Genomic DNA, 16,925 nt, shown 5'->3' with positions numbered 1-16,925 from the left:
TTTGGTTGGATGCCAACTTGTTTAGATGGCCTTTGGGCTCATACACATCTTATTCAAAGTCACTGGCTGCCAGGCTTAACAGCTTCATGGGATGCTGATGGGCTCCTAGATTAGCTAATGATATTGCTGACTTTTTGGCCAAGGAGGCAAAGACACTATTGTAAGATTTGATTACATCCTTCTATTTCTTCTATCGGTTATTGACTGTTCTGGCTCTCTATAGCCCAATCACAGTGGTCAGCTGGAGTTTACTTAATAAATTAATAGAATGCCTTTATGTGTCCTGGATCATTGTTATTTATCCCAAAAGAGAAAAAAGAAATGATATTTAGCTTAAAAAACAAAATATAAAAGTATGGTGTCACCATATTAAATGACATAGTGTACCTTTATGTGTCCTGGATCTTAAAGAAATGAATAGTCATTTCCTGATCTCTCATATTTGTGTCCATTTCTTGGGTTCTTATCTAGGAATTTATGAGATACTTGGAACTCAGTTCAGAACCTTCTATGATATTTTGGCTTTTATGAAATGCTCTCCAGATTTTTTGAGGGTTATTTGTCTTCTAGGATGTGGCTTTCCTGTTATGGAAAGAATCATGGGAACTGGTAAAAAATCCAATGGCAAGTAAGGGATCTCCACTTCATGGTCCACGCATAAAAATAATTGAGAAGGCACAAAATCTTTTCTCAGAGACCAAGGAACATGCATTTGAGGCAAAAGCTGCTGAAGAGCATGCCAAATTGCTAAGGTATATAACAAGATGATTACGTTCCTATACTAGTGTAGTACATTATGGATTTCCTTTTGTTAAGAAAAAATAATGATGGGAGTTTTCCTATTTACCATTTAGTATCAATTAAGGCTATATCTGTCCTTAATTCATGATTTCTGATCTAATGATTAATTTTAGATTGGTTGCATGCTTTAATTCATAATCTTCCTTTTTCCTATTCTCTTGTTTATGAAAGAATCTTCTCATGTTTATCAAATCTTTCATCATCTTCTCATTGATATAAGCTTCAAGTGTTGATGATGCATGAACAAACAAGTCAAAATTGTTAGTTTTCTGTAATTTTGGACAATAGGCATATTTTGAAAATTTTACCTACCGTGAGGCTGGGCCTTAAGGTTCAGTTAATTGAGTTTTTATGTGATTGTAGTTAGTTTTATTTCTTTTGGTTAAATAGTTTTTGACTAGCAGAAAAAGGGGAAAAAGCACAAATGATGCAATTGTTGTTGTGGCTTAAACTTGTTGACTAAAAGCAAATAGAAGTATAGAACCCCAATCCAGTAGTAGAAAAGTGCAAAAAATCTGTTTTGATATGCAATCTGTGTAATGGAGAGAGATAGAAAGAAAAGAGTAGGTTTTTGCAGAAAATTGAAGAGAATGGGAGAAGCCAAAACTTAGGTCTGGCTGCCCCTTTCATTAGCTTATATACTTGTAAATAAAAACTGAATACAAAGACAAGTATTGCCCTTGGTAAGTTGGCTACTTGTAAAAACTAGGTAAACACTGTTAACTTAAACATTAACTAATGGGCCTTGGGCCCAATAACTCTCTAACTATGCTTTATAAATAAAAGCAAATGTTATCAGCCCACAACTCAACAATTCTCAAATGAATGGTGACTGAAGGCTAGCAAAGAACAACCCTGGCTATCACTGGTGCTCTGATATCATGTGAGTAGCCTAAAAGAATAAAGATCAATAAAAGGGAAGAAAAATAATAAGTGGGCTGCAAGCAACCTGATTTGTTATAGAGTAGAGAAGAAGAACAGAGAAGAGGAATTGAGAAGAATAGGGTGAACAGCCAATCATCGAGCTATGTACCAACCCCACTGCCACCCACTTTTATTAGAACTGTAACAGTTTTGTAAAATTACACTTATGATCCTAACTTAAGTAATAAAGATAAAAGAATGTAGAAGTACAAAAATACCCCTACCATATAAAGGAGAACAATAAAACTAAATTTAACTTCTAACAGAAATCATTCACCAAGTAGGTGGTCCTGGCTGACTTCATGCGTATTCTCTATTCTTAACTTAAAGGCCATTACCAAATGTTTGTCCCAGCTCTATACAGTGGGTGGGGTGATCAGAAAATGCTTTGGCTGATGTGTTAGCCAAGCAAGGGGTAAATAGGGAAGAAATGTTTTGGGCTCAGCTGTGATTTCTATAATTTATTTTAGTTCTCTTGTAAGCCACTAAGAGCTGCAAGTCGCGCCTCTCCATGGGATGTTTTATGAAATTACAATTCTAAATCAGTTTCAGAATTAATAAAATTTCACTATTATTCATCAAAAAATGTTTGTCCCAGCTATCTGGGGTCTTGGGAGGGGTTGACTGGATACAAACCTAACATTAGAATTTTTGCACAAAGTGGCTGCTCTCAGACTACTCTCAACTTAATGGTAGCTAAAAATATAAAACTTGCTAATAAAGCGACTTACTTTGCACATGTGACAAGGTCTCTTAGGTTGAAATTGTTCATGATAAAATAGAGTGGGAAGAGGAAAGTCTGGCAAACTTGTTCATTTCTTCCCTTATATATTTATTTAAATTCTGAATGTATTAAAGTGAAAGGTATATAAGATGTATAAAGGCTATGTGGCTCAAGCAAGAAAATAAGAGAAAGAAGTCAGTCCCCAATAGATAAAACATGTCATCAAAAAGCCACAACTACCTACTCCCAGCCCTCTGCACAAGAAGCACCAGAATGAACCTACTGCCATGAAGCTGTAAGCAGGTTGGTCACTTGGGTCTTTTACTGATATTCCCTAAATGACCCAAAAATCTTCCAGGTGGCAGTGTAGTTGGGAGCCCCAAAAGAGCCCACATGTTTGTCTTATCAACCTCTATTCTTGGGCAAGCTTCAACTTATAGGCACATGTCAAGAGATAAGCCCTTGTTTTTGAGTAAATTTTATATTAAAAAGTTAGTACTTTGAATGATTAATATTTTTATATCTAATACATTAATTTACCTTATCAAAAAAACGAAAAAGAAAAAGAAAAAGAGAAAATTTTGTCCAGCTATTGATTCTTCCTCCTTTCATATGTTTTGGTAACTTTGGATGCTCAAACCTCTCCAATAGTTGTTTTTCTGCATTTTCTGTTGCTGTAGAAGGTCAAATGACACCAGGAAGCAACCACTGCAAGGTTGGTTTTAATGTTGATGTGGATGGAGGTCGGACACCTTGCCAATCTAACAGCCCCTTATGCAATGAATAGTTCATACCTGCCACATTACCATTCAATGTTGCAGAAATAGGGTAGGTTGTTTAGGCCAGCTTCCTAGTTGACCAAATGAGGAAATAATAAGGGAGTGGTTTTCTAGTCTTGCTGTTTATTGCACTTCCTCAAAATTTTCAAATGGCTTTATCCAGGAGGCACAATGTCAGTTTTTTTTTTTTGATAAATTCTGGTATTCATGTTCTTTTCTTTATAATTCTTCAAGCAAATTTTGGACTTATTCCTCAGTTCTTACAGAATGCAGCATGAATTAGAAGTGACCACAAAACAAGCCATATTTGTTGATTCAAGTGTCAATGATACAATTCGCACATGTATTGTACTAGGAAACCATCGAGCTGCAATGAAAGTGAGAACAGAATTCAAGGTTTGTAACCATAGATTGTTTGTCTTAATTCCAATGATAACTGAACATTATTAAAACAGGAGTGCAGCTGCATTAGAGAAATGCTTTTCCTGTTTATCGTGTCTATTGGCTCCCTATTTGTCTTGATTTTGTAGCTTTAAAAATATTAATATTGTAACTCCAATTATCAAGATTTATTTTTTTACCAGGTTTCTGAGAAAAGATGGTATTGGCTCAAAGTTTTTGCTCTAGTTACAACAAGAGACTGGGATGCCCTAGAAAAATTTTCAAAAGAGAAGAGACCACCCACTGGTAAGGTTTTTGACTTGTAGACGTGGTTTCCAGAGTAATTTATGCATTGATCCTGGAAACTTTCCCTCTTTTAGTGTACAAATGAAGGGTCCTTTGTTGTTATCAAGCTTCACATGGTGCAAGGGATCCTCTCCCTCTTTATTTCCATTGTATCCTCTCCTTTTATTATTAATACAATTGAATGCATCGGTTATGATTCTCATTTAATAATCTTATCTCCTTCCCTGTTGAATCCTTCTATCCAATTTTTTTGAAATATTTGTTCTGAAGTAGGGGTGTCAATTACACACCTAGCTCTGAGTTACCACCATCTGAAAATTTCTTTTGGGTCTGGGTGAGGGATCTACATCATAGTTTGATATGAAAAGTATTGACTCTTCAATAGTAAATGATTAAGTTGAAAGTTTTAAAATATTATCTATGAATATGATGGCTTCTGTTTTTCTAGAAGTGCTTCAAGAATCAGGTAATGGCCAAGATTGAGACTGGAACATACTTATTTCTTTTAGGCCTATATACTCTCATAGGGTAATGCTTAATTGTAAATGTTATATATGGCCCATATTGCCCTATTACTTTTGCATGCTTTTCGGTATAGGAGTTCACATCTCCTCCCCACAAGGTGCTACCCCACAGCAAATCCCCGCTGTGTATTGGGAACATCTCCTGATGATAGTACCAGAACCGATGATGTTATCATCGAGAGATGTTCCCAATACACGGCGGGGGTGTAATGTGGGGCAGCCCCATTTGGGGAGATGTGAACTCTTTGTATAGGGGCATTGAACCTTTTATGTTTTTCTATTTACATAATTGTTTTATTGCCTACGAAAAAAGGCTATCAATCCTTGCCCAATCATAGTGCATTTAGTCATTAAAAGCACTTGTTCTTTGAGATGGATGTCTGGGGATGGAAATGAGATCAGAGATGAACTAGCCCATTTTGCATCACTGACAGGGTGGGGGCATTGGCTTATTGCCTTCAGCTTCCAGCTACATTCCGCTTGCACCCTGTGTTCCACATTTCACTACTGAAGAAAGCTCTCCCACCATCTTCTACTGTCAACCCAACTCTACCAGACTTTCTGGTGAAGGCAAGCCTATTCTTGAACCTCAGGTTCCTCGACCAACTTTGGATATGTGTCAGCAATTCGATGGTCAGAGAGGTGTTGGTTGAGTGGACTCAATTACCCTTGGAGGAAGCTACTAGGGAAGTTTATGCCATCCTACGACAGTAATTCCTGCATGCCAACCTTTAGGATTGTTGCTGCAATGGGGGTGGGGGGTGGGGGCAAATTGATAAGGCACAGCCTAACCAGTGGGCCCAAGCCTGATTCTCTGAGAGGACCAAATGTTGCCCAAAACCGGAAACCAGCTATCAAATATGTCTATATTTGAAAGCCACATGGATCGAGTTAGTTATGATGTCACATTAGAATTTGTGATTGTTGTCAGAGCCTCTATATCAGGCTATTTTGCAGTTAGAACTGGGCAATTCGGATTCCCTGAATTCATTTCTGTTCTATCTTTCTGTATTCAGGAGGAATGGGCTCCCTCGAAGTAGTCTCTGTGGTGAGTAGTTCTCACCAGGATCAGTCTCCATGGACAGAATACTTTCCTTGTTCCCAGCACATATCCACTCTCCATAGGCCACCTTTCCTTGCAATTGGAAGATAAACCTCCTCTGATCTCCACCCTTATTCTCCTTTGCAAATTCCCACTAAATTATGGTTTTTGTTTAGAGTTCTCTCGCCATCCTTCCATTGCTTAGGTGATTCAGTTTTCATCAGTTTTATTGTGCCAGACCAACTGCATCATTAACTTTTCAGTTGATATTCTTGTTGTGACCACCTAGGACAACTAAGCATCAACTAGGTCGAGTTGATGATTAATGGAAAGTCAACCTAGTCGAACAAAAGTTCATTTTAAAGCTTTATTTGTTTGCTTGTACCCCTAATTATTCAAAAGAACATAGTATGTATTTTGTTATATTCATGTTGTTGCTTTAAATATTCCAAAGAATATAGCAGTGGAGGATCTTTAAAATTTTCTTCCAATTAGTAATGTGTTGACATGTAGTTGCCATAAACAAAATGGCACATTTTATAGTCAAGGTTGCACTCTTCTTTGGAAAACGAAGGTTATGATTTCCTGTCCTAATCTATTCAGCTTTGCTTTCTCTTTGTTTGCAAAACAAGCACTGTAAACTAAATGTTTCAGTATCATTCTTTTTATTGCATAGTTGTAGTCTATCTTATTTATGAAATTGTATCAATATCTTAAATTTAGAACATATCTTGTTTTATTGACTAACCACCACCTAGACACCGACTATTTATCGCATCAACTAGAGAGGCCAAAACAACTAGTCAACACTTTACCACATTGACAACTCTGGTTCTAAGAGGATATGCCTTCCATTTCATATATCCACTCTTCACACTAAAATTGAAATGCCCCATGAGATCTCAGAGAGATCTTCACCTGATTTATTGTCTTGCAAAATTTAATTAAGGTTCTAATCTATATTTTTTTAGTCTGATTTGATAAAGTATATCATTTTCATATTTTAGAGTTGTACATGCTAAATGCTATTAAGTATGTTTTAGTAATGTCCTTAGTGTTGGGTTATATCATGCATGGATATGTAATTTGTTTGATGTGGCCCGGTATTGTAGCATCTGGGGTTTGTGGTCTCTTTTTTGAATGATCAGCCTTAAAGAAGTGTTTTAGCTTTTCACAATTCACTTAATGTTAATTGTTTTCGTTATTGATAACATAACTGCCAAAGAACAAAGCAATGTAAAGAATTAAGACCAGTTGTACATTATTCTTTTACGTTCTTTATAAGCTAAGTTCTCCTTTTCAATTGTTAATGCTCATTTCAAGGTGGATTCATAATAATGGTTGAATCAAATAGGTTATAAGCCATTTGTGGAGGCTTGTGTTGATGCTGGTGAGAAAGATGAAGCCATTAAATACATTCCAAAACTTGCAGATCCACGAGAAAAGGCTGAGGTAACCTAATCATTACTCTTCCACTGTCTGGCATGTTCTAGATTGCATTGAAACATATGCTATTTATTATTTGTTAGCTTTATGCTCTCTCTCTCTCTCTCTCTTCCCCTCCCTCTCTCCCTCTTGTCCACTGGTCAGAAGTGGCGATAAACTTAAACTTGCATGGTTCTCTTAGTAGAAAAGTTTTGTTAACCTATTTTGATATAAAATTTGTAAAAGAAAGAAGAGAGAATGACCCCCTCATCTTCACTCAAATCATTTCTTGTAGCTACAATGTCATCCACATACACAATCAAAATTGAAACCAATGACCCCCTCATCTTCACAAATAGAGTGCCATCAGATTGGGTTTGAGTATAGCCAAATACAACCAATACACTTCTAAACCTATCAAACCAAGCTCTGGGTGATTGCTTCAAACCATACTGAGACTTCTTCAACATGCATTCCTTTCCCTTTTCTACATATTGTAGAAACCAGGAAGATGCATATACACCTCCTCTTGCAAATCCCCATTGAGAAAAGCATTCTTCACATCAAGTTGGAAGAGTGGCAAAGAGTATGTAGCTGCTAGTGATAGAAGAATCTGGACTAAGCTCATCTTTGCCATTGGTGCAAAAGATTCCAAGTAATCTATGCCATAAGTCTGAGTGTACCCTTTTGCAACCAGCTTTGCTTTATACCTTTCTATACTCTCATCAGCCTTGTACTTCATTGTATAAACCCATATGCATCAAACTGTCTCTTTGCCTTCTGGTAGATCCACAATCTCCTACATCTGATTCTTAACCAAAGCTTTCATTTCCTCTTGCATAGTTGCTTTCCACTCAAGTTTGGAGAGAGCCTAACTAACACCCTTGTGTATAGACACGGAGTCAAGGGAGGAAAGGAAGGCTTGGTAGGAAGGAGATAATCCACTGTAGGAAATATAATGTAAGATGCAATGAGCAGTACACTTTCTCTTCCCTTTTTTGAGTGCAATAGGAAGATCAAGGTCATTTGCAATGGGGTTAGGAGCAAGGGTAGTAGTATCAATAGGAACTAAACCATCAGAGGAAGCAAGGGGCATACCTAGGTTAGTGTTAGTTGAACCTGGAATCTCCGATGAGCCAATAGGGAGTGATGTGGGTTTCTTTGTTGTGGAATCAACCTCCCTGTGTAGTCGTAGGTGCTGTCGTGTAAAACACTGAGAAACAGGATGCAAGGGAGGTGGTAAGGTGGGTGAAATAGGTGGGTTTGACACTTTAGTGGACAAATGTGGCTGGAACTGGAAGTGGTATAGACTGCTCACTTCCTTCCCCAAAAGACTCCCCCTGAGAAGAACCCTTTGCGAAAAAGATGTGGACTCTAAAAAAGTGACATCCATAGTAACATACCAACTCTCAAAGACTGGGTCATAGAAACAATATCCCTTTTGATTTCTAGCATACTCAAGGAAGACACACTTCTTTGCCTTAGGGTCTACCTTTGAGTGATGAGGACCAAGATCATGGACAAAGCATACACATCCAAACACCCTTAGAGGAATATGGAATATCTCCCCATTAGGAAAAAGAAGGCTGAATGGAGTGCTATATCCAAGAACACGAGAAGGTGCCCGATTAATCAAGAAAACTGCTATAAGAACTGCATCACCCCCAAAACGAACTGGAACAGTAGAGCTCAAGAAATCTTTAAACATGCTCTGATACCAAGTAAAAAAGTTTTGATAACCTGTTTTGATATAAACTCTGTAAAACAAAGAAGAGAAAAAAGAGAGGAAAAGGTTTCTGCTAGAAAGAAATAGGAGAGATAGAAGAGAATGGGGAGAAACAAAAAATCAAATCTGAAAGCTCCTTTCATTAGATTATCTACTCATAAAGTATAGTGTACAAGTACAAGTATGCCCTTAGTAAGTCGGCTACTTGTAAGAAGCTGAAAAGCCACACTTAACTTAAACACAAACTAATGGGCCTAAGGCCGAAAAACTACCTAACTAAGTTATGTAAATAAAAAAACAAGTAAAATCGGCCCACAACTCAACACTCTTTGTTAATCAATATGAAACCTGATGAAATTACCAAATGTTTGTAAAACCGGACTGGACCGGTTGCTTGAACTAGTTGAACCTTGACCTGGGTCCTTGGCTGGTTCAGTTATACCCGAAAAACCGGAATTCATATAAAACTGGTCAAAACTGGCTGATGGTGGGTTTAACCAGAGAACCAGTCCCAGTTTAATGAAACTGCCTCAGTCACTAAATATTGAAATTTCAAATGCTTATGGCAAGACTTGAACCTATGGCCTCTTTATTTGTGCTAATTAATGACTCTTTATTGCATATATTACTTTGTTACACATAATTTATAAAAATTAAAGAATTTTCCATCCACTGCACTCAAATATAACATAATTTATAAAATATGTTATGTATAGTATTTATATGATCTGCAATACATATACATATATGTCATGTCATCATTGTTTGACCTTTGGTTTGACCCTAGTTGAACCTTTGACTCGTGAACCTCTTTCTTTTCCAATTCTATGTCCTGCCCGGTTCTCTGAACATTGCTTTTGGTCAATCTGGGTTAGTCTTGAATGTATTTAGCAAATTAGCATATGATTTAACATTATATAGAGGATATGCATTTTTTATACTAAAACAAAATTCATTAAAAATAAAAGAGAAATTACAGGAGAAAGAAATGACCTGAGAGAAAAAACCAAACCAACAAACAAAACCAAATCACTTACAACCTACACAAACCCAACCAGGATGACAGCGACTTGCAAAAACAACCGCACTCCACCTCACCAAAAATAAAAGAGAAATTGCAGGAGAAAGGTGATAAGAAATGACCTGAGAGAAAAAAACAAACCAACAAACAAAACCAAATCACTTACAACCTACACGAACCCAACCAGGATGACAGCGACTTGCAAAAACAACCGCACTCCACCTCACCAAAAATTAAAGAGAAATAAAGGTGATAAGAAATCACCTGAGGGAAAAAACCAAACCAACAAACAAAACCAAATCACTTACAACCTACACGAACCCAACCAGGATGACAGCAACTTGCAAAAACAACCACACTCCACCTCACCAACCACAACCCTGATCAGAAAAACTTCAGCATACACTGCTTAGAGGCTGAGTTATTCTTCCCCATCAAGATCGTCTTCCAGACCTTCTCACTCATCCCATGCCTCCCCTCCTTCCCTTAGAGAGGTCTTCTTTTGCCTCTCCTCATTTTTCTTTTTGAAAATTTTGTAGGCTTTTCTAGAAAAAGCTTCATGGCCCAAGAAAAATACTCTCTCTCTTTCTTTCCTTATTGTTTGCAGTGAAGACATCTTTTTTACTTAAAACTATCTTATGGAAACCTAAAATTAATCTTGATTTGATACATAAACTCGCATTTAATCTAAAACCTCTATTATTGATTCTTTGATTTTTTTCTTATTTAAATTTTTATTTTTAAATGTTTTTTCCTTTTCATATAGGTTGAGGGAAGATATAATCAGATAAGCCATGTCTTAGGGGACTTTTGATAATAGTTGAAATGGCTAAGTAAATGACCTGTTGAGTTGTCATTTGTCATTCAGGAAAGAAAACCCTAGACACTTAGAAGTGCTTCTGTTGCTGCTAGGTAGGGATGCAAGACTGCAAGTTGAGCTGGGTTAAGTTGGGTTGAGGTCAGCCCTAATCCAACCCAAATTGTACCCCCAACCCTACCCCAACCAAATGGTCTTGGGTTGACAAGTTTTTGTTTCACTTCTTTTTGCTAAAATCTTCTTCTCTCTCAGAATTCAACTTGATTAAGGTTTTCTTGCTTAACATTATTATATGTTTAAAGATATAATTATGCTTAGGAGTATTATATTGTTATACTAGATTGTTTTTTCATATATTCATGCACACAAATACATTTGTACATGTTTATGTGATACATAACATACATGAAGCCGTGTTGGCTTTGGACTAATCTGACATATTGTGGTGTGGTTTAACTCAAAACTGACCAACCCAACCCAATCTTGTGTCAATTGGGTTGGGGTTTTCAGTAATCCGATTCGGCCAACCCATTTTTTGATGGGTTTGGTTAGGGTTCAAGCTTTGGGAAATCCAACCCAAGGATTAACAAGAAAGATTGTGGAACTGGTAGACACTATGAAGAGGTGGATTGATATTGCATACTTAGAAGAAACTAAATAGAATGGGGAAATAGCTAAAGAAATTGATGATTACAGATTATTGTACATGGGTGAAGTAAATGATAAAAATGGAGTAACAACAATAATAGATAAACATCTAAAAAATGAAATTGTAAATGTTAAAAGTATTGGAGATGGAATATTTTTAACTAAACTTACTTCAGGTGAGGAAATCATTAACAAATTAGTGCTTATGCACCTCAAGTAGGTTTAGAAGACAACATTAAAAGCAATTTTGGGAAAACCTAGAAGGATTAATTTAAGAAATTCCAAACAAAGATGAGATTTTTATAGGAAACTTAGCCATGTTTGGGAGTGCTTATGTTAAAAACAAGTGCTTAAAGGCAAGTGAATATTCAAATAAGCACTTATTTGCATTTGGCACCCAACTTTTTCAAGTGTAAAAAATAAGCACTTACTTCATATTGGGAATTTGGTAGTCTTTTTCTCCAATAAGCACTTAAATATGCATTTGTGACTATTTTCCCCTTTATTTTCTTTCAAATTTTACGAAAGCACTTTTACAAAAGCACTTTTACGAAAGCACTTCATAAAAGTACTTTTATGAAAACATTTTTATAAAAACACTTCTATGAAAGAACTTTTATAAAAGTACTTTTACGAAAGTACTATAAAATTCACTTGAGATAGTTTTATAAGTGGTATTTTAAAATTCAACTAGGGATAATTTTGGAATAAAAAAATGAATAAGTGCTTATTGTAGATGCACTTAAAAAGCTGGAAATTTGGGCTAAAAAAATAAACCCTTATTTTTAAAATAAATTCAGGCTTATTTTCCAAACACCAATAAGTGCTTAATGGTGTTTTCCTAGCCCAAATAAAAACTTATTTTTAAGCACTCCCAAACATGGCTTTAAATAGGCTTGTGGGGAAAAGAAGTGCAGAATATGATATATTGCATGGGGGATTTGGATTTCGAGAGTGGATTGAAACAAGATGTTCAATTTCAGGATTTGCAATAGCTTCTGATATGACAATAGTATGAGAATCCCATCGTATAATATGGTTTCCCTGAATCCAACAAAATTAATAAATGGATCAAATATGTCTATTAGATCCTAGTTGTACCCAGACCTGGATCTGATTTTTTTCATGGTTTAGCATCAGCTCCACCATGAACATGATGAAAAACGATTAAGGTCCATGCCTAGGTAGCTCAGTGCAAACATTCTTTGTTTCCTTTTATGGCATTGATGCCAATGAGTTAATCAATCTACCAGGCTTGTTTGTCATTGCTGTTAGAAGGGGAAAATACAAGAAAATAATGTTTTTCTCCATACTTGTTTATGAACGGGTTCTTCAAGCAGGCATATGCTCGCCTTGGTATGGCAAAGGAAGCTGCAGACGCTGCATCTCAGTCAAAAGATAATGAATTGCTTGGCAAATTGAAACTAACCTTTGCACAGAATGCAGCAGCTTCGTCTATTTTTGACACCTTGCGGGATCGGCTAACATTCCAAGGAGGTTCTTAGTCATTATTATCCATGCTGCTTCCTCATTTTTTAACTACATATCTCTAGATCTGGTCACCGCATTGCAATGCCAGCTGAAATTACTGAGTGCTTAGCGTTTGTGGATTGGCTTGTCTTTGTTACTTGTGAAGGAATGGAGTGTTTCATTGGTGTGGTTAAATTCCTTTCTTGAATGTTGTGTATAATCCAATAAATGTGATCTACGTGGGGATTTTCTTTCATCACAAAAATGCTTGTGACTTTTATACTCAGTGTCTACTTAGTTGGGCTAGAGCAGGGCATTGTTGTGATGTCGATTTCTTTGAACTGATAAGAAATTGGATAGAAGTCATGGAACCATTGAGCAAGGTTAAATTTGTTAGAAACACTGAGGCTATGTTTGGTTTGAAGGAAAATGTAGGGAAAGGAAGGGAAAGGGAAACCTTTACAAACTTTGTATTGGTTTCTCTATCTTTCCTCCTTTCCTTTCTCTACTTTTTCTTTCAAAGCAAACATAATCTAATTGTATCGGAAAGACATTTAAAAGATGTATCGGGATATGCTTTGGATACGACGATACATATTGATGCAGACAAATAAATAGGATATACAGGTTAAATATAAATATATTCATACCATTAAATATGAGACCTAAATGAGTTGTATATATATAGAAATTACGTTTTAGTAATTTTTATGCAAAAATATATCGTAACCAATATACAGGAAAATAGGGTTTACACCCCATTGTGGTTATGATACGGGGTTGACATGATGAAAGGGCACAATACAAAGGGTTTTGCAGCATTTCCTATGCCTTAATAATATGATATGTATCGATTAATATAGGCTGATATATTGTAAATTTTTGAATCTTGCCCTTGAATTCTCACTTTTCAAGGAATATATGTAAACCGATTGATTTGATGCAAAAATAAAAAAAAGGTGCATGAATCTGTTCTTAAAGTACTGATCACGTATCTTACTTTTCAAATTTTTTATTATTTCTTTGTGATTTCTGAATACATGTTTCTTTTAACTTAAACTTTAAAAACAATGTTTATATTTTGTTGCTACTTAAAGGTAGGGTAGGGATGCGTGGGTTAGGTTGGGTTGAGGTCAATCTAATCGAACCTGAGTTGTTGAAACCCCAACCCTAACCCCAACCTGAATCCAAAACTATAGGTTGTATTCAGGTTGGGCTCAGTTAAGCCTCGGGTTTGGGTTGGTCAAGCCCCCAACCCTGACCTGACCCAAAGTTAAGGCAGGCTCATACTTTTTAACCCTAATCCTAACCCAAACTTCAACTAAACCCAAGCCAATCCGGCCCTACATTTATGAGATAGGGTTTAGGCAACCCAACCCAAGTTGTGGCTCTACTTATAAGTTTACAATGTGAAGACTCTTTACTAACATTAACAAATAGGGACAAGGTTTAGAGTATTGGAAATCATAGTGTTTAGAAAACTGGACCTAACTGGCTGATTGGACCGGTTGACCGTGATTAGGACCTTGACCAATTTAGTCTTACCTAATAACCACTTTTATTAAAAAATTGGTGAAAACCGGATACCGGTTGATTTAATAGAAAAACCGATGAACTAGTCCCAAATTCATGAAATTGCCCAAGTGTTTAACCAATTGAAATTTTAAAATACATTTAATAAGATTTGAAAAACAAACTTGTCATCCAAACACCATATTTAATTATAATAAAAATTGTAAAAGTATATTATATATAGTATTTATGACCTTTAATATATATATATATATATATGTATGTATGTATGTATGTATGTATGTGTGTGTGTATGTATGTGTGTATGTATGTATGTATGTGTGTGTGTGTGTATGTATGTATGTATGTATGTATGTATGTATGTATGTATGTATTTATGACCTTTAATATATATATATATATATATATATATATATATATATATATATTGTGTGTGTGTGTGTGTTCTGTGTCCGATTTGGCTCTTTGAACATTGAGAAATCATCACCATCCAACCCTTATCCTATGTTCTATTGTTAAAAAAATCCCAACTATATAATTTTGGATTCTGCTTCACCATTCTGTAGAGGAGTAAATCAGGCCATGTTGGGCCAGTACGACATGGTCTACACAAAGCACAAGTTGTGATTCCCTCCCTTGGGATACTTCAGGGGGTCGACCTAGCATGGCCCATGGCTCAAGCTTATGCGGACCCGTGTTGTGCCATGCCATGGGCTTGGGTTGGGTAGGTTGTAGGCCATGTTGAGCTAGGCTACAATCTGGGCTGAACTGGGCTAGTTTTTTTTTGTTTTTTTCTTTGACATTTTGATTTTTTTTTTCACTTTTTTTCTAAGTAAAATACTCGACTTTGGGAACAAATTGAAAAAATAAAAATTTAACAAAAAGTAAAAGATACTTAACAAAATACAAAATGTACAACAAATAGGAAAAAATGAATTTTATTTCATTTGAATTTGAACAAAACAATGATCAATGAATGAATGAAATATGGAAAATGGAATAAAATATAAAAATTATAATGGAGTTATAAATTGAAAATAAAAACATTACATTGTTGAAAAAATAACAAATAAGTTAAATAAAATTGAAAAACAAAATTTACAATAATTTTAAAAAATACTACACAATTGTTGAGTATAAAAAAAGCTCACTGATATTGTGATTTCTATCATGTGTTGTAGCTAATTTCAGAGTTAATTTGATCCATTGCGTACCTAGTAGAGGACTTATTAGTTTGCTTCTCATGTGAAACCCGTTATTTGTTGTAGCCCAATCCCAAAATTAATTGAACTTATGCTGACATGTTTTATCAACCTGTGTATAGAAGAACCATCTCATAAACTTGTCTGACATTCGAATCCAGTTGTTTATTATTGTTATGAGTGCAAACTGGGTAAGCCCCAAAATGGCTCGGAATCGTATCGGGCCTGACACGGCTCATTTACCGTCATACTGGGTCGTGCTAGGCCATGGGCAGCACAACTTGATTTACACCTCTAAGCCGACCCCATATAGTGGGGATAAGTTAAGGATGATGTCGATGATGATGATGATACACCATTTATTGTACTATGCAAAAAAAAACATTTTACACAAGCACAACCCACATATAAATCTTTACATTATGTATAAATATGTAGATAATGATGTTCCCATGTATTTTTATTTAGGGCAAATTACAAAGAGTTCATTGTACTATGGGATCTGTGACAAAGACCCCCTTGTACTTTGTTTTGCTACAAAGACCCTGTTGTATCATGACCATGAGACAAAGACCCCCCTTAATTGTTAAATCAGATGGCGGAATGCGTTAAATTACCAAAATAACCCACTAAATTTTTTCTATTTTCTTTTTTTGCCCTTTAACCTATTGTTTTCCCTTTCTTCTCTTCTTTTCCCCTCCCTCACCGTCCTCTCTCATTCTTTTTCTCTCCCAACTCTCCGAAATCAAAGGACGGAGGATGTCTACCCATATCTTCGAGAAGATCACCCAACTTCAAGCTCTTACAAATCTTAGCCTACATGACAACGTTATCACAGGGGCAAGAGGGGATCTAAAGTTAATCACCTAAGATACAGAAGTATTTGGCATTTGGATAAAGCTGAACCCATTTAAAATCAAAAGGTCTTTCACCAACATTGGCTTTGATCCTTTCCCAGTGCACCTGTTGGATCATCGTGTATGTGTAAAGGATTCCCGAATAAAATCAAAAGGTCAATACGATCGAGAATCCATTAAATTTTCTGATGCCCTAGAACCCAGAAATCTGAAGTGAGTACATCAACAACTGAAAAGGCAAAGCTTATCATCCACTATCACCAGATAGATGCTTATAGTCTCTAGATTCATCAATTGTGGTCTTGAACGATGAACTTTATCGTTGCTGGTGCTCATATTGGTATACCACTTTTGACAAATTCTATGTTGAACCCAATGGATCAAAGACTATGCTGCATTCCATGCATATATAACATCTCTCACGTTTGAGTTTAAGACTAACATCTAGTAGTAACAACCCCTGAAAATCTTTGTGCTGGTTCTATTTTTGCATTTAGCATTTATAATTTTGGACTAGTGATATTCATGTTAGAGCCATTTCTTGGTAGCTTGGTGCAAGTGATGACAAGCAAGTACATATGTTATAAGGACCCATAACCCCTAAGGATCAAGAACTACCGAACTACTTGCAGATTCACAGATGCAGACCCAGACTTGGTATCCCCTTTCCCTACAATTAACTTTATGTCTTTCTATTCACACCTGTTCTAACTAACTGGTCTAGAAGGCTATTGGCATATCTAGG

At 36.0% G+C, this 16,925-nt stretch overlaps 1 protein-coding gene across 3 annotated transcripts in view; it reads left to right on the top strand.

Moving 5' to 3' along the window:
• The window catches only part of VCL1 (vacuoleless1 (VCL1)), a 36,877-nt gene extending 24,024 nt beyond the window's left edge, over positions 1-12,853 (top strand). Inside the window, exons 11-15 of one of the 3 annotated variants that reach the window (XM_010273035.3) lie at positions 571-752; positions 3,495-3,624; positions 3,813-3,915; positions 6,836-6,933; positions 12,459-12,853. In XM_010273035.3, coding sequence (XP_010271337.1) covers positions 571-752; positions 3,495-3,624; positions 3,813-3,915; positions 6,836-6,933; positions 12,459-12,623 — 678 coding nt within the window. In that variant the 3' untranslated portion in view covers positions 12,624-12,853. Of the gene's footprint in view, positions 1-570; positions 753-3,129; positions 3,278-3,494; positions 3,625-3,812; positions 3,916-6,835; positions 6,934-12,371 lie in introns of those variants that run through there. The other 2 variants (XM_088886547.1, XR_002023234.2) reach the window with 2 other exon arrangements.
• The last annotated feature ends 4,072 nt before the right edge of the window (positions 12,854-16,925 follow it).

The sequence above is a fragment of the Nelumbo nucifera genome, chromosome 4 (assembly GCF_055504915.1).
Source record: "Nelumbo nucifera cultivar China Antique chromosome 4, China Antique-T2T, whole genome shotgun sequence".
NCBI lineage: Eukaryota > Viridiplantae > Streptophyta > Magnoliopsida > Proteales > Nelumbonaceae > Nelumbo > Nelumbo nucifera.
Note: the sequence above shows the minus strand (reverse complement) of the source record. Positions and strands in the feature narration are given on the sequence as shown.